We start from the raw sequence: 23,728 nt of genomic DNA, 5'->3' as shown, positions 1-23,728 counted from the left end.
ATGCCCCTTGAAAGCATTATCCTACCACCAGCAACAGAATCCAGTTGATGGCAAAGCACTGCTTAACTTATTGGCTATTCAAACTCCCACCTTTTCCCTACTACTTTGCAAATCATGGAGACAAATGTAAGATTAACACGTTTAGCCAAAACTGAGTAAATCCAAACAACTTCTATATATAATATATGAGCAAGTAGCAAGCCATTAAATGTGTGGGAATTACTTTATTACAATAGCCTACTTTAGGGAATATGCAAATTGATAATAATCCTGTTCTGGTCTACTTATCCACTAGTAGGTGGCAGTAGTAAATTCTGTCTCCATTCCAATATTCATACCCATACCGTATGACTCCACAGTCTGCGTAGAATATGGATTCTTGGATTTTGTCTGCAGCACTACGAAATGTTTAACTTTTCGTTACAGGAAAAAACTGAAGAAAAGAAACCTGAGCCAGAGGAAAAGAAACCTGAGCCAGCACCAGAACCCACAGCCCCACCTAAACCATCTGTGCAAATGGAAGAGCCAGGTGAAAATTTTCAACCTCCACCTAAACCGGTTCTGCTCAGAGGAACCACTAATAAGTCCCTTATCATCAGCATGGCTCCTTCCCCCATAGCAGGAGAAGGAGAGGTTCTCACTGTTGAGGTCAAAGAAAAGAGACAGGAGTAGATGGTGGACTGAGTTGTGGTCATACCTAGAATCTTTATGAGGAGAGAGAGGGCACGGTGTGGCTTTGCATCAGAGTGCAGAACTATTCTCTTCCCTCATCCCAGGGAGAGGATGTACTTTGTCTCCAGACCTTGATTGTGGGGTATAACATTTTGTGTAGCAAAGTAATTAGAGCACAGATTGCACCCTTAGGCCTATTTATTTCTTGCTTCCTCCATGCTCTCACTCATCTCTTACTCTTCACTCCTACTTCTCCTTCTCCTCCTAGTTCTCTCTTTATTACTCTTCCTCGGGGTTTTCCTCTTGATTGGTTTGATCTTTGTTTTCCATGTGTCTCTTTTTTCTATTTTCTATTCTGGTTTCCTATCATAATCCTTTACCTTGTTACTGCATTAATATTGCTGAGGTTGTTAATATTTGCCCTTATTTGCCCTCTCTCCTCATTTTATATTTCTAACAAGTGACTGGCTTTTGTAACCAACATGGGCTCAATTCAACTAGTTCATGGTTTCAGTGCTTTCAGTTTTGATCTCCAGAGGGCAGAAGACAACACTGCAAAACCATCATCAATAAAAGTCAGTGCAATCACCAAAAAGACAAAGGGGATAATGATCCTGCAGATCTCAATGTCACCTTGAAACTGTTGAAAATAGGAGCCTTCAGTTCAGTAAAGGTAGCTGAATATACAGAGTAAAAAACTAAAGCAATGTTTTTCAAAAGTGGCCTTTAATTTTGGGTGCTCTACTTCATATAATCATAGCCTGACTTTCATAGGTGCTGAGCAACCCCAACTCTACCTGAAGTCCATGGGAACTGCAGGTGGCTCACCACCTCTGAAAAGGAAGGCCTCAGTATCTGAAGTTGAACACTCACAATTAAAGGCTGTTTTTGAAAAATGTGGACCATTACACCTTGTAGCTACTGATATAAAAGACTGCTGATCTTTTCGTCAGTCAGTCACAGACAATCAGTTCCTGCAGTCATGATTCAGGCAAAATTTCGAACTGGGTGGGAAATAATTTTGCCAGTCTACATTCGGACAAACCCAACACCTTTCAAAGAGTAATGAAAAATGAGAGCACCACCCCTGAGAATAGCTAATAGTCTGGTGATTACGGTATGTGCTTGGCAGACCTGGGTTCAAGTCCCTGATCCAAATCAGGCAGAACAACAACTTCATACCCGGCCTCCAATATCCCAGGTGAGTGCCCTAACCACTGAGATATTGGCTCTTCTTGGTGTGTGTCTGGCCAGATAGTTTCTCAGGGTTGAGGATAGACTATTCCTGAGAGAAGCTAATCAAACTGGTTTTATTGAAAAATTCCTAACCAGCTCTAACTACCTGAAGGGGGTTCCAAAGAGGATGGAGCTCGGCTGTTCTCAGTGGTGGCAGATGACAGAACAAGCAGCACTGGTCTCAAGTTGCAGTGGGGGAGGTCTAGGTTGGATATTAGGAAATACTATTTCACTAGGAGGGTGGTGAAGCACTGGAATGGGTTACCTAGATTGACAAAGCCCTGACTAGGATGATTTAGTTGGTGGTGGTCCTGCTTTGAGCAGGGGATTGGACTAGATGACCTCCTGAGGTGTCTTGTAGCCCTAATCTTCTATGATTCTAACTGAAATCAATGGAAGCTTTGCCTGACTAAAGACTGCAGTACTGAACCTTATATAGTCAAGAAGCTCTACCCTTTCTCTTGGAAGATTAAGACACTTGCCTGATATGTTCCTTGGAGTCTTCATACCCAAGATGAAGATTCCTGCCACCCTTGCTACAAGGCAAGAATCAGCCCATATAAGAAAAAAGTGCCTCCCACAGACAGGAGGAATAGAGCCAGACTGGAGAGTGGATATAGAGTAATTCAACGAATGCACACCCAGTAGCACATTGGTGTCCAAACATTTCCTGTTGCTGCCCCTTTACCAGTAATGTAATGTAATCTGTCCGTGTCTCCCCTCCATTATACTGAATTCACTGTGTAGAGGACCTTGGGCTGAAGGCAGAGCTGGGGCTAGAGGCAAAGCTGGCCTGCTATGGAGAGGGTACAAGAGCAGAGCTGCGCTGGGGGCAAATGGAGCTGTGGCTGGGACCAGAGATGGGGTTAGCATGGAGCGGAGTTGTGCCTGGGACCGGAGCGGAACTGGGTGGTGCTTTCTCCCTACCCCACCATGCACTGCCCCCAAACATTCCTCCACACCCCCCTAGGGGAGTGCGCTCCACAGTTTGGGGAGCGCTGCAGTAACATCTCAGCATGATTTCAAACTTAAATACACCGCACAACTCTTGCTTTGCACATGAAGCCTTCTGTGTGTACTAAAGATACAATCACTCATGATACTGGGTTTCATACAGCTTTGAGGTAAAGTAAGAATCTCACCAGGGGTGGTGTAATCAATTATGGAAAGGAAGGAAAATATATCAAAACACATTTTCAAATTGTGATAGTGATAGGCTAAGCCATTATTGCAATAGAGATCTGACCCACTTCTGCAAATAAAGTAACATCAATAAACCTTTTCACTTTTGGCACCTCAAAATGAAGTTTATCAATCACTTTGCAACGGATTGTAAAGTAAGGGCTGAATTGCAGCAGCATTCTCTTGCAACACCTGTGCATTCCCTATTATCCATTGGAATGTTAGTTTGTAAGCGTTCAGGGTTGAAAGCATGGTTGGCAATTCCATCTAGAGGACAATCTGATTTGTGCCCAGCTTTCAAATTGCTTATAATTCAAATACAAGAGTGGCAATGATTGCTGTGTTCACATTAGCCCACTGAAGCCTCTCTGGTATGCAGATGGGTCCAAGGGAAGAGGTCAATTTGCTGACAATTGAAAGTAAATTTAAGATGCTCTTAGCTAGGTGAAGGGCTTGTTCAAATGACCTCCCTGAATTCCTGCTTGGGGCCTGGATTTTAGGGCCTGTCTGACACCCACCTAGGACTCCTTTCTTAGAGCACAAACAAGACTAGGCTGAAGTATGTTGTGAGAGATCAGGTGGAAAGTGCACAATTCTGCCCAAGTGAAGAGAGCAACTGTTGAATTGAGCAAAGAAATCAAGAATTCATTAGAGAGTGAAATGCAAACGTCTCTGGTGGAACCATTCCTTGTATGATTTACAAATATTTGCTGTACTTATTAAGTACTATGGAATACTCTTATCTATAATAAAATATAGTGCCAAGGATGAAAAAGATGTAGCCTACAATCACCACATATCCACAAGGTCGCAATGTGATTATTTCTGGATGCTGAAAAGAGGGCAATTTGCTGGCTAATTAGTCTTTTCCATATCTTATTTAGTTTGTAAGGACCAAAGTCTTATTCCACTTCTACTCAGAACAGAGACAAAAGAGTGAGAACCCAGGTAGGGAACAGAGTACCTCTGCTGGGTAGCATGTTTCTCTCTTTGCTGTAGCCTCATAGAACCCTCTTTGCTGGAACAATGCAGATGAGGAGCAGCCACATTGGATTTCACCTGGGAAATGTAAGCTAGTGTTAAAGCTGCTTCAAGCTCCTCACTCTGTAAGCACAGGAGACTACTTGTAGGAAAGCTGAGAGGAGGTGCAAGGTTCCATGAGGATTGTGACTTCCACACAGGACTCTGGTTTGGGGAATGAACCTCTCATGCATTACCCTAACATTCCTGTAAGTCAGGCTCAATTTCCTGCTCTCTATGGGGAAAAATCTGTGTAGATTACAGTATGGCTCCTAATCTATCAGCAGGAGCATGCAGTGGCTTAATATCATATAGAAAGTGTGTAGTTAGACACTGCCCTTAATGTACAGAGAGAAGGTCCAAATATCCTACATAATGTGAATGTGTGTTACAAATGACTTTACAATAAAAAACAGGAGTTTGGCATGGTAACTAGGACTGGTAGAACAAAGCTCAGGTTAAATTAGTAATGTACTTTGATGTTCTGCAGCATATGTTGTTCAAGTAGTGCTATTTAACTAAATGTCAAAACCCCTGGGAGGTATCAAATATATTTGATCATTTCTTGCAAAGCAGCAAGAAAAATGTGAAATACAAGTGAAATGGATGGTTTTTAATGTTTTTGATATGGTTGAACACAAAAAACCTGTTCCCAATATAGAAATTCCAAAATATAACTTAAACAGTGTGCAAAATATTAATCATAATTCTCTGTAGAATACCAGAAATGGTGTAATTCTGAATTTCCAAAGGACACTGAAGGTCACTGCTAACCTTTATACCTGGCTGTTTGACTTCATAACATCTTGTTTTTGGCCAATCTCTTTACACTTTGCTTCTATGAACAAAGGAGTGTTATTAATTTATAAAAAAAAATACTCGGCAGATCATAAAACAGTGAACAAAAAGTTATTTTCCAACATATTTGAACTGCATGTATAAACTAGAAGCAGGAAACCTGGAAAGCCTATTACAGCACCTACAAAGGCAGTGCTCTCTGTGTTTGATAGGATAGGAAAAGTTGAAAAGAAAATACACCAAAACAGTAGTATATCGAAGTTTGCAGTTTTAATGAATTCGGTCATATGGCATCAAAATCTACTTGTTCCATCAATTAGATTAATCACAAATATATAAGGAAATTTTTTTGAAGTCTGGTCATAAAGATATTTCTCTACCATACACATGCATATACAGTATTAGCAAACAAAGGGGAAAAAGCATATCTACCTTCTTAGATTATGAAGACTGCTATACAAAACATTTACCACAAGGTGGTGCTAGCAAGCTGCAAGCATATTCCTACTGAAAAGCAGAAAATTAAGTACAGCTACAGTTAGATTTGTCAACATTAGTCCAAGGCATTTGTTACATTTAAAATTAGAAAAACTGATGATGTATTCCCCCCTTGAAACATTACTTCACTTTAACACCTTCAGTTCTACACTACCTTCTTTTTCAGGCAGAAAAAGCCACATGTAGTTATGTTTGGATTTTTTTTTTTAAATATATGAATAAGAAGAAAAAAAGACAATTAAGTTAGCTCAGGAACCAGAGGGTGGCCTGTCTTGCAACAATGAGAAAAAGACACATAGCAGAGATATGTACTGAAGTCCTGAGAGAAGGAGAGGTTGGGGTTGTGTGCAAATCCAGCATAGCTCTTTCAAATACAGTCTGACAATTAAGTGTCATTGGTACATTCTCTAGCATGAAGAAATCAGAGGGCAGGAGGGCTTGCCAAATAAAATACTATGCGTTCTCTATTGCAGAAAGTATGAAAGCGCATATGTGTAGTCTTAACTGTTTATATGGTCTATTGGATGTATTCCATATATAACAGAGGTTATCTAAAAATCAGTTACCTATATGTAACAGTATCCAGTAACATTCTTAAATGCTACTGCATACTACCCTGAAGTTCAGAAGAATCCACTTCATAATCATTCTGGTACACAGTGGAGAGGATCGCCAAAGGATCCCATTCATGAGCATACGTTTCAGTTATTCTAGATAATGAATTAATGCCACATCTTGTTCTCTCTTTTTAAAATGGCACATTTGGAATTACAGTAGTTTACTGCTGTGAATAAGTCTGCTATCAATTTGCAGCTGTGACACCCTGGGTTCCCTGCTCTCAATTCTTTGTGTCTGAGGCACAGCGATTAATGATTTTACTGTACTTATAAAGTGGGAACACTTGCATTTCTCTGACGTAAAGAATGATTCTGTATCTAATTTCTTCATCTGTAAACAAAAAAATCAAATTAGATTAAAATAGAAAGTTAGAACTTGACTTGATATGAATTATTTCAATTATTTAAGCTATTTGGGAACATCCGAGGGGAAAAAACAAGAGTCATATGGCTTCAATTATATTTACTAACATTTTACTTGACTATCTACAACCCATAAAACAGCATCATAGGGCTATCACAATAGTCCATCTAAGTCAGCAATACAAACCGATTTTTGATGGTATCCGTATATGGCAGAGAATGTAGCCAAAACCTAGAGGTTTCAGCATGTAATGAAGGCATATATGTACACTAATCTACTACAACCGAGTATTCTACTGAGTGCATAGAATGGCTACTGTAATGCTTTGGAAAGTCATTCTAGCCCATATGGTTCTAGTTTATCATGATTATACAACTTAGAACACTTGTCAGCCAATCAGATTGTTTCCCAATCTAATCCACTTCAAATGCAGAATTAAAATGTTCATCAGACACATTTAGGAAATGGGCAAAAAAATCTGCATTCTTTACAGTATGTATTATACACACAGGTAGGATCAGAAGGAGTTGCTGTGCCAGTGACCCAGGACATAAGTGGAATGTGGGAAAAAAAGGGATGATAAGAGTTCAAGTAAGAGTGCAAGAGCTACAGCCTGGAAAGTTTGAGCTGCCCACTAGAGAGACAGAATTTCCAGTTTCTTTAAATTCTGCAAGGCAAATGCCAGTGAAAAAGATCCAACCAAAAAAGAGAGAGGACTCAAGAACAGCAATAAAACTTAACAGGATTATGTGCTGGGATGGGGAGTCTTCCCTAAGGTACATTATTTAAAAAAAATAAAAGTTCTTTGGGGGGAAAACCCCCATCAACAGCTACTCTGGCCTAGGTGTGACACTGTAGTGCGGTAGGATTCAGCAAGCCAGGAGTTGAGCACGTGAGAGAGAGATCTGCACTGATGAATACGGTAAGCACAAACAAAGAATTCCAAATTCAGTGTCTGATTCTGCAGTGACCTTGCACATAGGACTCCTATCGAAGTCAATGGGAGTGATGCACTTGAGTAGCTGCAGAACAGCATCCATAAAAATAATCTGCAAAGGAAAGAGCCTTGTGCCTTTTTTGCTTCTAAGTTGTAACTACAGGCCTGAAAGGTGGTTGTTTTTTTTTTTTTTTTAAGTTCCCCTTCTAGTGTCTGACCTTAGAAATTCTAGTTTTCTCTGCCCTATTGCAATTGGACAACTAATAAAATTAACACAGCACAAGAGACAAGACAGTGAAAGCTGAGTCAAGATTTATAGTTAGTTTAAAACTCGTCAGTGTTTGTTAACACCAATGCCGAATTGATGCTTGAAAAGAATGGGAGGATATTAATAATTCAAATCCCCACCCCTTCTACTAAGATGAGAGGTCACAATATACAGAGACTTCCCAGTAGTCCTCCAGTAAATCCAAGGAAGACCAGGCTTGATATCCATGATGTAAAGATTAAAAAAAGGCAAACAGAGAAGTTTTTTTCTAAGATTTTTTCAGCCTTCTAAGTATACCATGAGCAAACAAAAAAGGCACAAAGCAAATTTAAAAAAAAAATTAATTGCAGGTCACCACTAATACAACGTAGCTAAGAAACTACTGCCATAAAAATAAAAGATCACTCACTATAAAGCGAATTAGGGGGCATCCAAAGACCTGCACAAAACAGGTTAAAATGGCACATTCTGTAGTCCTTTCAAAAGCTCTCTCCGTATGAGAAGATACAATTACAAAAAATATATAAAGCAACTTAAAAATTAAAGAGTGAAAAATTTTGTTTTCCTCTTTAGCAATGGAATGTGTACTATTAACCACCAAGGTCAATTAATAGTCACATGTGATAGCTTTGCATAAAGTGATTTGCATTTGCAGTTTTCCAGCACAGTATATTGTCATATAAATCTTAAAACTCTTTACAGAATCTGCACTGAAGGCCAACAGTGTTTTTTGGAATAATTTAGATGGCTACCTTGATTAAAAGCAGTTGGCAGCATCTGTAAGACTTACACAAGACTTACGTAAGACTTCTTAAACTGAATGAAGCTTGTGTCTACTGTGTCATCCATTTTATTAATATTGAGAGATGGTCCAGATTCCCAGGTATGACCAAGAGGAACTAAAGGTGCAAGTCAGGAGGTGGTGTGAAAAGTGTCTTTAAAGCTCTGCTTTTGCACTGCTCCAATTCTGGTGCTGAACACTGTGTGTTATGGGTGCTGTAACATATGCCAGCCTGTAACAGTCACAGGGTCCTGAAAAGTAGCCCAGGCTAGAAAAAATAAGTACATATCCCAGCCATATACCTTCTCTGTAGACCAGAGGTGGGCAAACTACAGCCCGCGGGCTACATCCGGCCCATGGGACTGTCCTGCCCGGCCCTTGAGTTCCCGGCCAGGGAGGCTAGTCCCTGGCCCCTCCCCTGCTGTCCACCCTCCCCCGCAGCCATGCCGCCGCGTGGGCAGTGCTCTGGGCAGTGGAATGGCACGCTCCTGCCGAGCAGAGCGTCAGCGTGTCCAGCTCCAGCCGGGCGGCGCAGCTGCCGGACATGCTGCTCTGAGCAGCATGGTAAGGGAGCCGGGGCTGGGGGGTTAGATAAGGGGTGGAGGTTCCCGGGGGGCGGACAGGGAGCAGGGGGTGGTTGGATGGGGCAGAGGTTCTGGGGCGGTCAGGGGCCGGGGAACAGGGAGGGTTGGATAAGTGTGGGAGTCCTGGAGGGCCTGTCGGGGGCGGGGGTGTGGATAGGGGTCGGGGCAGTCAGGGGGCAGGGAGATTGGAACGGGGGTGGGGTTCCAGGGGGGAGGTTGGGGCGGGGGTCCCAGGAGGGGGCGGTCAGGGGACAAGGAGCAGGGGGAGTTGGATGGGTCGGGGATTCTGAGGAGGGCAGTCAGGGGGCAGGAAATGGGAGGGGGCGGATAGGGGTGGGGGCCAGGCTGTTTGAAGAGGCACAGCCTTCCCTACCCGGCCCTCCATACAGTTTTGCAACCCCAATGTGGCCCTTGGGCCAAAAAGTTTGCTCACCCCGCTGTAAACACTCCCTGCTACATCAGCTCTACAACACTGAAGAACCATGGCACATTGGGTGATTCTCCCTGGAGCAGTTCAGCCAGCTTGATGACCTTATTACATCAGCTCTGCAGCACAAAGCAGCAGCACCACACCCAACAACTTGGCACAGTCTGTTCATAATTTTTTATATTCAGCTTACTTCTTGAAATGTTATTTTCTACCAAATTTTCCCAGCTGAGGCCTTTATCAATAAACAGGGACACATCTTTGTCTCAAGTGTATAAAAAAAAAAAAAAAAAAAAACTGGCAAAGTGCCTGTTTCCATGCAAAAGCAAAACAGACATTAACATGTATGAATCAATATACAAATAAAAAAAAAAAAAAAGTCAAGATCCAAGTCCATTGACATGCGGAAGTTGCAGGAATCCCAACTGGGTTAGCCTCACTCGCCTCTCCCACTCATTGCTCTCTCACTTTGCGGCAGGATTCTTGGGAGGCTGCAGTTTGTACGTGCTGAAGTAGTTTACCACTTGCTGAGGCACTTCTGCCAGGACACACTGAGACAGAGCTTCTTTGGGAGCCTTATTAAAAAAAGAACATCAAACTTCAGTCTTAACCATTGGTCAGAGGAGACCTTAAAAGTTTAGGTATCATCTGTTAATTTGTCCAAACAGAGAATCTACAGCATTTCTCACAGGAATTTGTTACAGTGCCTTTGGAAAAAAGCTTCCCTGCCCACCTTTACCTTTCCACTCCTACTATTAAGCAGCATGCTGCGAAGCAGCTGATTGCCTCCCTCCTCTGCAGTGGAGGATGCCTTTGTGTGGCATATGCAGTTTATAAAGTCTTTTGGGATCCACCAGGATAAAATACACTGAGTAAATTTTTAGCCATGTCAATAAAATCTCTGCTATGCAAGATTAAAGTGACAGAAGTTAAGCAGCTGAGGTTGGTTAAGTGAGTTTTCATCCACATCCTACTGTCCCAACCCTCATCTGCAGAAAATGCATTGCTTGTTCTACAGTGCAATTCCTCTAAGGTATAGTTAGTTTGTATTTCAAGATCAAATCTGTGATACTAGAAAAAGGAAAGCTTGTGTAATTGAAAACCAGATTTGAGCACATCAGTTCTATACCTGAGTAATCATGACTGCACTGCACTAACTGGCAAATTAATCTACAACTTTCTTCTAGTCTCAATCCGATATAGACAGGGTTGGCTTTTTGAGTCCTTCTTTTCCATTCCAGTCTGCCTTCAAGCAGTTCCTTGGAAACACTACAGCTAATCAAATACTTTCATGTAACATCCAGCCATCTAGTTTGGGTCTTCTAAATGCTTCTCTTACTCTCTACTTCTAGTTTAACCAAAGCTTAACACACCATTTCCTAGATATTCTTCCAATCTTCTTTTCACATGTCCAAACCATCCAAGCCTCGATTCCTTCAGCTTTTGTATAACTAGGACCACCTTCTTATTTCCCAATTTGCTCATTCTGAATATGGTCCAACCTTATAACTCCATGCATCTATCTGAACATTTTCATTTCCATTCAAGATGTGCTCGTGTCTCTCTCTCAATGCCCAGCATTCACAGCCATACAAAAGTGCAGGGCTAATTACTCTCTTGTAGATCTTGCTTTTCAAGTTAATAGGCATCCTGCTATTGCATGCCACTCCACTTACTTCTTTCCATTTAGTCTCGGTCTTTCCTGTTCTGCTTATAAGTTAGTCATGGAGTTTACCATTATCCTGTACTATCTCGCCTAAGTAATTGAACTTCTATACCTTTGGTAGTGGCTGGTCCCCAAGACTTACGTTTCAGGAAGATGACGAGACTATCAGCAAATCTACAGACCATATACTGTTTTATTTCTGCTCATTTTCATGTAATTTCTTTCAAGCATGCATCACTCTAAATCTTCGTCCGCTTCATTTTTGCTCTGCCCTACGAACATTACATGACCTGCACAAAGCACACGCTACTCTGTGGATATTTTCTTAAAGTGCATCGAGCACCAATGTGAACAAAAGGCCTTGATGTACTTTGACTTTTATTAGAAATTTTTCAGTTTCTTTGACTGGCCTTCTAACTGCAGTATCAGCACCAGTGTACATGTCCCAGAGGAGTCTGATATGGTCTTCACGTATCTGTTTCATTCTCATACACCATCAGATGACTTCTTTCGGAAGGTGGTCATAAGCCTTCTCAAGAACAATGAACCCTACGTAAAGGGTTTCTCCTCTTTTCTCTGCATTAAGATTGCTTGTGGAAAAAATATAAAGACAGCATTGTTGACTTGCCTGGTAAGAATCCAAACTGATTGTCACTGACTTTTATTTCTCTTCAGTCTCTTACGAATAACAGTCTCCCAGACCTTCATGGTGTGGCTCAGGAGTTTAATGCTGCAGTTACCACAGTCTTGTAGGTCTCCTTTTCCCTTAAATATTGGTAACAATGTGCTCTTTCTCCAGACATCAGCTGAGTCCTCATAATGAAATTAAACAATTGTATCAATATGTTCATGTCTACCTGCCCCAGGCACTTCCATATTTCTCCTGGTATGCCATTGAGGCTGAGAGCTCTCTTATTTTTCATGTTGCTCAATGATTCTACAACAACTTCTTCTTGGATTGGTACCACCAGAACCTTGTTTGGTTTCATCATATGGCATGATTTTCTTGGATGCTCTTCAATCATAAACCTTTAACAGTAATTATTCTACCATTCCTTAATCTGGTCTTATTGGTTAACATATTTCCACTTTCATCTTTAAGTACTTTGATCTCACCAATGTCTTTAGTTCCCTTATCACTGGTCTTTTCCAGTCTATATATTTTTCTCTCTCGCTTTTCTTCATTTCAAGACAGGCATATAACCCTTCCAGGGCTTTAGCCTTAGCAGCTACCACCATTTTTTGCTTTTTAGCCTTTTTATACTCCTGAAAATCCTGCTGTTAGAGCGTTGCTTGCCAAAGTTTAACGCACTTTTCAGTCTCCAACTAAGGATGGCACTTTAAGTAATCTTTGCAAATTACTACCTTCCCCCACATCAATATGCCTGAACAAATAGTGGAAATCAAGGAAAACTGGTGCATTATTTTAATATGAGCTTTTTACCGTGAGGAGCCGGGGGGATAGAACAGAGCATAAAATATACAAAAACAAGAACTAGGAAGTAAGCATCTTGGAAGCTGAGCTGTTTTATCTGTCCGTTTTACTTTCCCCAAATTATTTATTTGTATATATCTTTGCAAAGGCATGAAATTTAAGATGACTATATGACCCAATGTCAACAGTATCTGTATGCTGGATTCCATCTATTGGGGGATTGCACACTAAATAGAGCTTCCCCACTATTTTGTTTGTGTCTCTGCAAAGAGGGTTTTATTTGCTTTAATAAAAACTACCCCAGCAGGGGCACCTATATATCAGAAAATGACTCCCTCACCTTCACACACAAAAATGTGTTTATCAAATGATCCAATGCATGCACACAGGGTTCAATTCTAATCTTAATCCAGATTTACAGCCAGGCAACTCCACTGACTAAAATGGAAATAATCTTAGGTGAAGTCAGAAACATGCTCATTTTCTCCTCCGACAGGACACCAGCATTGGTTTGATTATGCTGAACTGCATATCAATTCTTAAGTAGATTTATAAATGACATGTCCTGAAAAGACTGGTGAGAGAAGATTGCTAAACTGGGAACAGGTCACCTTTTTTGATCAAAATGATTTACTGGGAGTTCCACGGATGAGCTGGTAGGCTTTCATCTCTTCCTAGCAGCTGATACGAAAGCCGTACCTCACCGCTAGCTGAGAGTGTGTTTTCAGGAGGCTTTAGACCTCATTCCAGGGCCAGTCCATATATAAACCCACAGTGAAAATAGGACCACAAGTTATTTCACATGCTATGAAATCTAGTGTACTTCTCTGGTACGTATTCAGTAAGGAATGATACTTACACTTTGGAACTGCCTAAATGGCACAAACTGGACAATGTCTCTGATGGCTGGCTCTCCAGTTGGGGACCTGAGACTTCCATTGTCACCATCAAGAAACTCCATGGCACTGAAATCAGCTCCTCCAACACCAACAATGATAATGGACATGGGAAGCTTTGCGGCATTAACTATGGCGGATCTGGTTGCATCAAGGTCTGTTATCACACCATCCGTGATGATAAGGAGCACAAAATATTGCTGTCAAACCAATATGCACTTTGTTACAATTGAGAACAGCAGAAGAGATAATATTGCATACATGCATGCTACAGGTTTACAGGGCATAGAATGGTAACTTTTCAATATGTGAAGCTTATTCTTTGCAATCAAGCATCTAAACTTGTTTCATGTCTCTTCTGCCTGGTCCAAAAAAACCCAACCCTAACTCTCCCTCCCTGCAAAGCACGTCTCCATTGTTACAAGTAAACTCCATTCAAGTTTCTTTTTGGTGGGTTGCCACCATCTCACCACCCCGCTTGCTCTGGGCAGGGATTCAGTTCCAGGGACAAACCACTGCAGCTAAATTGAGACCTGCATAAATTTGCTAAACTTCGATTTTCACACTTTTATCTAGTTTCTTTTAGGAACTTCAGACAGCCTGGACTTAAACTATAATTAAATCTTCACCAAGATATGCTCTCCAATAGCTCCCCCTTGGCTCCCTCCATATCTCTTCTCTACCTTGTCTCATTGCGCTTTCTCCCTCTTCACACTACTACTTGTTCCCCACCACTTTGTCCTTCCCCCTCTATAGCTCCCTCCAGCTCTACTTGCTCCACATTTGCCATGTCTACGAAACCCAGCCTGCTGATCATGACTGGACAGTTGATAAGCTGTGCTCATTCCTCTTCCTCCCCATCTCTTTTCCTAATCCTTCTAATTTCAATTAAAAACAAAACACAAACCAAACATTTCTACAATACATGTAACTAATGAAGCTGGTCCAATTCTTCATCATGCTCTTTTGCCTATATGTTGTATCCACATCCTCAGCTTATCTGTTTGTTTGTCTCATTAGATTGGAGGCACTTCAGAGCAGAGACAGTGTCTTTTCTAAGACAGAAAAATGCCCAACACAATGGGGCCCTATTACTATTACAAGATGTCCAATTTATAGAGTTACCAACCCTCCAGGACTGTCCTGGAATCTCCAGGAATTAAAGATTAAAACTTTAATTAAACATTATGTCATGTGATGAAACCTCCAGGAATACGTCCAACCAGAACTGGCAACCCTATGTCCAAAGTAAAGTGTCATGGTTAGTGTGCTCATTTGCATATTAATACTGACAGTTCTTTTCCAGGTTCCAGCTAACTCACAGCAGTGGTGCCGTCTGAGCTCTGGGAACAAAGTGGAAAAGTTTAGAGCAGTGGTTCTTAAGCAGGGGTATGCATACCCCTAGTGGTATGAAGAGGTCTTCAAGGGGGTCATCAACTCATCTAGATATTTGCCTAGTTTTACAACAGGCTACATAAAAAGCACTAGCCGAAGTCAGAACAAACTAAAATTTCATACAAACAATGACTTGTTTATACTGGCCAGTTTTAGTCTTACATAACTCTCATGCAATCCTGTCTTGGTCACATTAAGTAAAATGAGGATTACACTTGCCCCTCTCACTTGAGGCTAAATGTTGCACTAAAATGTGTGTGTATTCCAGGGCAAAACTAGATTCTTAATGTTTGTAAAGTGCTCTGAATGTCCTGGATGAAAAGTGCTACAAAATGCCAAGTATTTTTTTTTTTAAATTGATATTCCTATCAGAAAATAAGCTTCATCTGGATGAAAGATGCTGGTTATGCACAATCTGTGAGGAAGCTGTGGCATCCATAAAGCTTAATGGTAGCAAATGCAACTTCACAGAGTAAGTTGATAACAAATAAGATTGGCACACTTCCAAGCACACAGAGGGGATACGAATAGTGTATTGCATGGAAAGAAAGAATAAAGGAGGGGAACACGTATACTAAAATAAAGTACTTACTGATGCTGTCTGTTGCTGTGCAGCTGCACCAGCAAATTTAGCCACATGGTTTATTATTGGAGAAAAATTAGTTGGCCCATATAATTTTATTTGAGGAAGGCAGGCCCGGTATGCATCAATAATGCCTTGGATTCCTTAAGAAAACAAATGGTTAAGTCTTAATATTTCATGTTAATATTGCATTGCTATTCTGAGGCACTCAACTGTCCTGGCACCTCCTTAGGTGCCAGACGTCTACGGTAGTACAAAGTTATTTAAAATTAAGATAATGATAAAGGAAGTTGTATGTTTTAGGTGAACAGAGGCCTTTTATCAGGCCATAGCCTTTCATAAGAGCTAATCTTGACTTTATGTCAAGGTTAAAAAGGTTGTCTAGGTGGTCAAATATCACGATCCTGAAATCTGGCTACCTAGTTTATAACAGTTCTGCTCAGTTTAGAAAACATGTCCTTGTTAGCCGTCTAAGCACAGAGGCAAAGACTAAATGGTCAGAGAATGAACCACCTTCTCACTCCTAGGGGCGGGTCCCTTCCACACCAGTAATGAGGTACCTTGGCCTGGCAGTATGGGAGAAGCCTACACTGCTGCTACCCCAAGGTAGCTGTGCTGTGAAATTTCAAATAAGAGAAAGAACCAAAGGCTACTTCACACAAGTGAGGATCTATAGCAGGAAATTCTAGCCTGGTTACTGACTGAAGTTCCTTGTCTATGTAACTAAATCAGCCTGCTTAATCAGAAGCCTCACAAATGCTCTGATTAGCAAAGAGCATCTCCTTTCTTCCCATCTCTTCACGAATTTTGAAGTCCATATTCTGAATAGGTCACACATTTCTTCTAATCAGAGACTTTTCTATACAAATTAACATCTACTCCCACAACCTTTACTGCTGTTGTATTAATGGTGCCAGATTAAACATAGTACCATGAGGTGGTTAAGCAGTACCTAGTAGAAACAAGACTTTCCAGATATTTGATTCTTTAAGACTCTTGTGATAGTTACTAAGACTTACCAGTGCAGAATGGGTTTGATGGGTTAAAGTTTAATGGAAACTCATGAGATACCTGTCAATACATGGAAGAGATGTTCAGGTTTACAGATGCACATGTCCTTGAGTAAGTTGTTTTAGATTGCATAGGTAGCAAATTTACACATTTGGTTACCTGAAAGGAAGGTGGAATCTGTGCACCAAATCCAAAGGCTGGAAACATTTTATCTCTGAAAAAGCAATTTAAGAGAAAATGAAGTAGTTGTTTCCCTTTAGACTCTGTTCACAATTCAAAACAATTTAGCTAATCCTAGTCATAATCATAAAGCTGTTTATTAGAAATCAACAGGCAGAGTTAAGTGGAAATTTCCCCTGTGTAAAGGCCAAATCAGGTCAGGAGGGAGAATTTCTTTATGTCCAAGTCAGCAGGGCACCTAGGAAATTAGCATTTTAAAATCTTACTATGAAAATGTGTTATGGTTGCAAATGCTCTGCTGGTTTTTGTTTAGCATTTGTCATGAGATAATCTGAGCCACGAAAACTGTAGCAGCTACTACCTACCACAGACTGTCAAGTGTGCAGACCATTGAGTTTGGAGATATTGCTCCTGGGGGGAATTTTGCACCACTGCACATATGAAGACTTCATGTCCCCCACAGATTTCTTTGCTTCCCTGCAAAAAAATGACTTTCTGACAGGGAAGCAAAGGGAAGCCATAAGAGCGGTCATGCAGTATGTTTTGGGTGCCAGGGCAGCCGTCAGAGAGGTAAATCATTGTGGGGCAAGGGACGGGACTGGGGAAGACCCGGCTGGTGGCTCCCACCTTGCGCTGGGCTGAGCTGTTAGTCCTGGCTGGGCCGGGGAGGACGGGACTTCCTCTTCCCCTCCACTGCATCCACCCACCCCACCAAGCCCCGAACAGCTGCACCTGGATTCCCACTCCTCCAGCATCTGGACCCCCCCCCCGACCCTTCACACCCAGACCCCCCTACCAAGCTCTATCCCCCACACACCCCCAGACCCCCCCCCCCACTGAGCCCCAACCACCTTCACCTGGACCTCCCCTGCAGAGTCCCATTACTGCTGCACCCATAACCTCCCCAACAAGCCCCTGTGCATCCAGATCCCTCCAGCACCCAGATCCCCCACTGAGCCGTCCACACCCAGACTGCTCCCACAGAATTCTCTCAACCCACACTAGGATCCCCCACACTTGGATCCCGCTGGGCTGAGCCTGCCTGCCCACACCTGGTGCACTTGGCATGGCAGGGTAGGATCCTGGGGTGTTTCCGGGGCAGGACCAGTCCGTGCATGGGTGCAGCCTCACCGCTGAGTCCATGTCCGGGAGGGGGGGGGGGGGGGGGAGAGAAAGAGAAAAAAGGGAGAGGAGGGAGAATCTGCAGAGTGATCTCCAACTTTGTACAGCCACTGGCCTGTGCTCACCAATGCCATGCTGGAAACCCCACATTTATTTCACAAACAAAATTTGCAGGATTTTGCAGAATTTTAAAATATTGTGCGCAGAATTTTTTATATTTTGGCGCAGAATGCCCCTAAGGGTAAGATACTGACTGAGGAACGGATTGTACTGAAATTGGTGAATTCTGGGCCCTCTCAAGGGAATATCATCCTAGATCAACGAGGAGATACTATTGGACACATGTCCCAGTCCCACCTCTCATCATTCAAATTCCTTCTATTATTAATAAATACTGACTTTCCATGATGCCCACAAACTGTACTCATGAAAATCCTCCACGTCACGTTAGAAAAGAGATTCAAGATTAAAAACAAACCATAAACCCCTACGCTTGTTCTCTGGGTCTCCCAATGTGACCTCTCAACTGCATCACAGACTGTAAGCTCCATGGAGAACAGACTGTCTTCATATCCGTGTCCTGTATCCTGAACACACTCTTAGTATTTAAGCAGATAATCTCTGCACTGCCACCTCCTGGCTCCGCCAAGGAATCTCAGAGATCGCTAAATTGACAGATTTGCACCTCCATTCACTTAGAGAAAATGTCACTCAGGTACGTCCATCTGTAGTATGCCTAGACCACCTTATGCAGAGTCAAGCGGAATGTAGCTACACACAAGCCAAAAGAGACTGTACCCTTTCTCCCCGGTCTCCCCCAGCAAAGAGTGAGAGCTCATTCAAAGAGGAGAGAATAAAATGGAAGGGAAAATGTGAAAGGATTTTTATGCATGCTCTTGTACTTTCAGCTCTACAGCTTTTATTATGAGCTGTTTATGGGTGTCTGCAATACTTACATGCCCAGATTCTACAACACGCATTTGAAAATGAGATAAGTTAAAACTTACGCATCATAGTCCTGAATGACCATTCCTACAGACCAAATGGCTGTCAGGTATTCGTTAACCCCATTAGGGCTGATGAAATGTAGAGAGTCTGGTGAGCGAGGGTCCCCATTGGAGCCAGTAAAATCTATCCCCACCTGTCAAATGTAGCATTTGAGGCATTTGTATCAGTTAGCAGTGAGGCGAAACTGGGTTCCTAATCTCAGACAAAATTAAACTGACAAAAACAGTAAGAACTGGTACATGTAATCATCTGTCAGCTGCCATATTTATACCATATTATTGAACATTAGACCCTTGTTTAAGGAATGTACCCTACTCAAACATCATGAAGCTGTGGTTCCCCATGGCGACTGGTTGGCTTTCCACCTATCAGCTGCTGTCTTATATAGGTCTTAAACAAAAGCATTCACCATCTTCTCCATGGTTGTGAAATAGTCTCAGCCTCCTTCCAAGTGGAAGCTACTCAAGGAATACCACAACAGATTAACAGATCCTTGCTGACAGACCAGCCACAGACACTGATCTTCTCTGGGTGAGGGCTGAGGAACATTGCTAGGGTGCAAAAAGCTTACATTCTACTGCCTGTGTTGTACCAGTTTTGTGAATTAAACCATTTAAGGGTCTGATCCCATGTTAAGGCCTATATATGTTGCTCAGGCTGTTCATAGGGGCCTTGAAGCCATCCTATATAGGCAGCTGAAGATTATTCTGGCATGGGGAAATCCTTGGCAGATGTAGACCTACCATAACAAGCTCTACATGACCACCCCCAGGTGTAATGGATGTGTTAGGAGTGAACAGAACTACAAACATTCCCAGATTAGATCAGCTTAATGGCTGTCAAGCAAACTACACTTGTGATGAGATGGTGTAAAACAAACCCAAGCAACAGGGAATGGTAAACTCCTTTGGTCTCTGCCCACACAGTTATATCCAGCATTGACTGGGCACATCTGAAGATTCAGAACTCATGTCTGATGTTAGGAGTCTATCATATTTCAGAACTTTCCAGGTAACAGTTAAAAAAAAAACAGGCCAGAGAGCCTCTAGAAATATGGGCTTATGCTTCATCTGCTACAAAAATAAACATGCGATTAAGAGAATCCAGAACATATTATAGTTTACACTGAAAAATAAAGCAATTTTGTACACATAAAGTACTTACAGTGAAATTCAGCTGACATCCTCCCATGATGTAATCAAGGAATGTGCATTCCACTATAATCTAAAAGGAAACACATTGGTTTCAGCAAAACCCAAAAGACTGAGGCAATTTCTTAATTCCCTGAAGGCCTAGTTTTGCTTCCCATACTGATGTAAAGCAGTACCTTTACTCCACAAGTAGTGCCTCTAGATTTCACTGAGAGTATTCAATAAATGAGGTACTATGCACTGTGTGTGCCAGTATTGGGCCCCTTATAATTACATTTAAACAGGATCTGGGTACATGGAGAAAATTCATATCAGGGAACTATTTCGTACATTAGCCAATATTCAGCTAGTAAGGAAATTGATACTATGGTACCTATTAATTAATTGCTAGGAAGTTTAGTGCTTTTTGTGTTTAAGACAATGCAAATCACCACTTCCCTTGTCATTCCATGATACATGCAAATAGAATTTCAGAAGGCTGTTTTATTATTTAGGACCTGAACACCCCCACTTCCCACTCAAGATGATATTAGATGAGGAATTCCTTTACTTTAACTAGTAAGATCATCCTACTGAAAATAAGGTTATGGAGGTTTGATATTTAAACATCTATTTCTAAACCAAAAGACCTTGTATAAAACAGTAACTTTCACTTGCTTGCAATCTCCTGTATAGAAAACTAAGTCAAGCTCTCTATAGAAAAATACAGTAGTAATATTAATTGTATTCTGATTTTATGTAAAGCAATAATGTTTTACTTTGTCACGGTACTGCTTCTACAACATTCAAAGCATTTTATAGACTTAAATCTTTCTGTATGAAAACTACATTTTACTGTTACTTACACTTGGGGTGGTTGAGGCATGTTAGATCAGAGATGTTGTACCTGGACATTTGTAAATAAAGAAACTCGATAGAGTTAAAAAATAAAAATCTTGAGTACCGACCTCACAGTGTTTCACACTCACGACACCAGAATTTTTGTAGCTTTTTTTCTTTTGTCTCTTCTTCTCATTGACACATTCAAATTCAGCCTAAGGGAATGGAAAAAACAACAATATTACAATCAGTACAATTTATGCAATACATTTAAGTAATACCTATCCAGAGCTTTAAGTACCTTTGCTTTACATTGAAAGTGCAGTCATTGGCTGTAAAACAAAAGCAAACCCATCCTCCTCAGAACTAGAAAAGAAAAACCCTACAGGCCAGGCACAAGTATCAGCCCTCTTTGTACCTTCTCTCCCATAAAGCTTCAGAAGAGAAAGGCTTTGTGCAGCTCTTGGGGATCATCACAGGGAGGGAGTGAATTCAAAAGTTCTGGTCACTCTTCACGTACTAGGCTGGATTAAGGCATAGCCCCAAGTAAAGCACATTGCAGCTATTTTGAAGGCAAGAGGGGCATGGGACAAGGTTGCAAGATCTGCATCTGAGAAGAATGGTTGCATCTTCCTTGCCAAACAGATGAAACCACCACCCAGTTCTCTTCTCTATAGGGTTGCTCAAAAGCAGCTGAGGATTCAACAGTAAACCAAGACTGCAAGCTCCAGTAACAAATGGCAGGAGCACACACTCTCCTATAAAGCAGCTCACTGATGCTTCCGTCTTCCCAACATCACTTCCATTTTATGGAAACTGGATTTCAGCCAGCTAGTCCTCATCCTTTACTTGTCTCTAGCAAAACCGAGTTGGGTATTCAATAGCACTGGTCATAAGTGTGTGTTTCTGCCACACGTTCTAAGCGTTCAAACTGATTTCTTAAGTGGTTTGGGGTTCCATTGCTTCCTAAGCCACAGGACAATGTTTTCATTCAACCAGTGAGGTTAAACCCAACAATTTGTTGAGTAAAAAAATCTTTGCAAAAACAAGCCTCTTGTACATTCTCAAGTCAGTCAGGAAACACCTGAGCTCCAAATCCTTCAAAGTGCTAAGCGCCCTTAGCTTCCACAGTGAGAAAAAGGGGAGCTCAGTATCATTCAGGATCAGGCACATACCAAGGGCTTGCCTGAAAAATATTCCCTCCACTGGAATCAGTGGAGATATGTTGAGGGTAACAATCTGCAAACAGTTTCTGTAACGCAACAAGACATTAAATATTGCAATATTTTATTCTATAAGATTATTTCCTGTTTGTTGTTCGTTTACAGCATGGATAGAACATAACGGTAAGACATAAATAGAACCGAAACAAATTGTGGTACTTTATCACAGAGGCTAATCTAAACAGCCAGGTAATTTCCTGATTAAATTTTCCATATTTAATTCTGTCTTAAAATTAAAAAGAAGTCTTTTGTGAAAATGTATTAACTCCAACCACCACGTGGATTTTTGTTAAATCTTATAATTTTCATTAGAATGGTGGGGGGAGAACATGCTAATCAAGCAGGCTCTCGCCAGAAAATTCTCTCAGCCTTTTCTTAATTTGTGGGGCACAGTCTGCATCTTATTTAACACCAGATTCTTTTCAGTTACACTAGTGTTAAGATCAAGTAATTACAACGATTTCATTGAAGTAATTCCAGGATTAACATGAGCAAAACTAAAATGAGAATTGGGGTCTTACTAAATTCCACTTTACAGGACTTACCACCCAGCTTTATTCACACAGGAAATGCTTAATGTCAGACATGGTCCTAGTGAAGCCAATAAGTAAAGTTTTGCAGGATTGAGTCCCAGTTCTTTTTAAGCAAGAGATTTCTGGAGCTTAATATTTCCTCGGTTTTGTCTTGTAGCTTTAATTCTCGGCCAGTCTCATTCTGGCACACGGATGGCTCTCTTTGACTGGATACAGCCAATGTGTGGTCAAGAAAATACACATAAGGAAGAGCTTTCTTGAAGCATTTTCAAAAGAAGCATATGCAGATTACATCTTAACATCACACTTTTTTTTTAAAAGCAGAAGATAGCAGCCTAGGTTATCAGAGAACAGATTAGGATGGAGCATTTTGATTCACATCAAATCAATCATACAGTGTGCTTCGGTGGCACAAAGGGAGCTACTATCTCACAGGATTAGGGTCTTACAAAGTGTGGGCGCACTTTTTATATATATATATATATATATAAACGCCACACAGAAGTATGCTTCAGTTTTGGCCCTAATGCAATAATTGGTTCATTAAAATGGTACTGTATTTTATTTAAATAATTAACTTATGAAACAGAAAAATCTTCATATGCTATAGCAAAGGAGTGGACTAAACTGTTTCATCCTTGCCCTTCAGTATTTGTTTGTGTAGTTTAATTACTATAACAAGATGCACACTACTTTGCTTGTGGGGAAAAGCTGTATAAATGCCAGCCTGCTTCCGAGAATCTAGCAAGATGAGAAAAAGCACTAGAAATCTCTAGGAAGCAGATTACATATGAGCAATCACTTGCTGAAATTATTTACCAGTGCTGTAAAAGGAAGTGTTAGATTGTCCTCTGCTCAGTTTCAGGAAGTCTTCAGAAACAACCATTGAGGGAGCAATATGGCAGGAGCCGTGATTATAAAATATAAACACATTAGAAGTTAAATATTTATAATTAGTAGCTTTGAAGAATTCAGTACACATACAATACTTTAGGATGCTTTTAGGTTCCAAACCTGCATGCAGTGTACCTGATCACTGAACTATTTCTCAACTTATGTGCAATTAGAAAAAAATATGGAGAATATTGCTTGGGACACAAGTCAATAAAAATAAAGAGATTCTAAGCCAAGGTAGCTGAGTGGCCTTTAATGAAATTTATGAAGATGCAATCTGCCATGTTACAAGGTTTACAGCACTGTTAACGTTTCATAGCAAAATATATGGGATAGTGTGGTTTCAGAGTTTTTTTAAGAAAGGAAATAAAGACCCAAACAAATGAAACCACTAGGTTGATTTCTGTGCACTAGTAGCTAAATTTTAA

General features: G+C 41.1%; 2 protein-coding genes across 5 annotated transcripts in view; one reads left to right on the top strand and one right to left on the bottom strand.

The window, feature by feature from the left end:
• The window catches only part of CNGB3 (cyclic nucleotide gated channel subunit beta 3), an 83,092-nt gene extending 75,367 nt beyond the window's left edge, over nt 1-7,725 (top strand). Inside the window, exon 17 of the mRNA XM_065582472.1 lies at nt 427-7,725. Coding sequence (XP_065438544.1) covers nt 427-672 — 246 coding nt within the window. The 3' untranslated portion in view covers nt 673-7,725. The remainder of the gene's footprint in view (nt 1-426) is intronic.
• CPNE3 (copine 3) overlaps nt 5,160-23,728 on the bottom strand; it is a 61,653-nt gene continuing 43,084 nt past the window's right edge. For all 4 annotated transcript variants that reach the window (XM_024106242.3, XM_065585858.1, XM_065585859.1 and 1 more), the window contains 8 exons: nt 20,779-20,865; nt 19,845-19,904; nt 18,680-18,813; nt 16,530-16,584; nt 16,379-16,430; nt 15,369-15,502; nt 13,345-13,581; nt 5,160-9,959 (listed from right to left, as the gene is read on the bottom strand). In XM_024106242.3, coding sequence (XP_023962010.2) covers nt 9,849-9,959; nt 13,345-13,581; nt 15,369-15,502; nt 16,379-16,430; nt 16,530-16,584; nt 18,680-18,813; nt 19,845-19,904; nt 20,779-20,865 — 870 coding nt within the window. In that variant the 3' untranslated portion in view covers nt 5,160-9,848. The remainder of the gene's footprint in view (nt 9,960-13,344; nt 13,582-15,368; nt 15,503-16,378; nt 16,431-16,529; nt 16,585-18,679; nt 18,814-19,844; nt 19,905-20,778; nt 20,866-23,728) is intronic.

Source organism: Chrysemys picta, chromosome 2, assembly GCF_011386835.1.
Source record: "Chrysemys picta bellii isolate R12L10 chromosome 2, ASM1138683v2, whole genome shotgun sequence".
NCBI classification, from domain to species: Eukaryota; Metazoa; Chordata; order Testudines; family Emydidae; genus Chrysemys; species Chrysemys picta.
This window is presented reverse-complemented; position numbering and strand designations above follow the sequence as displayed.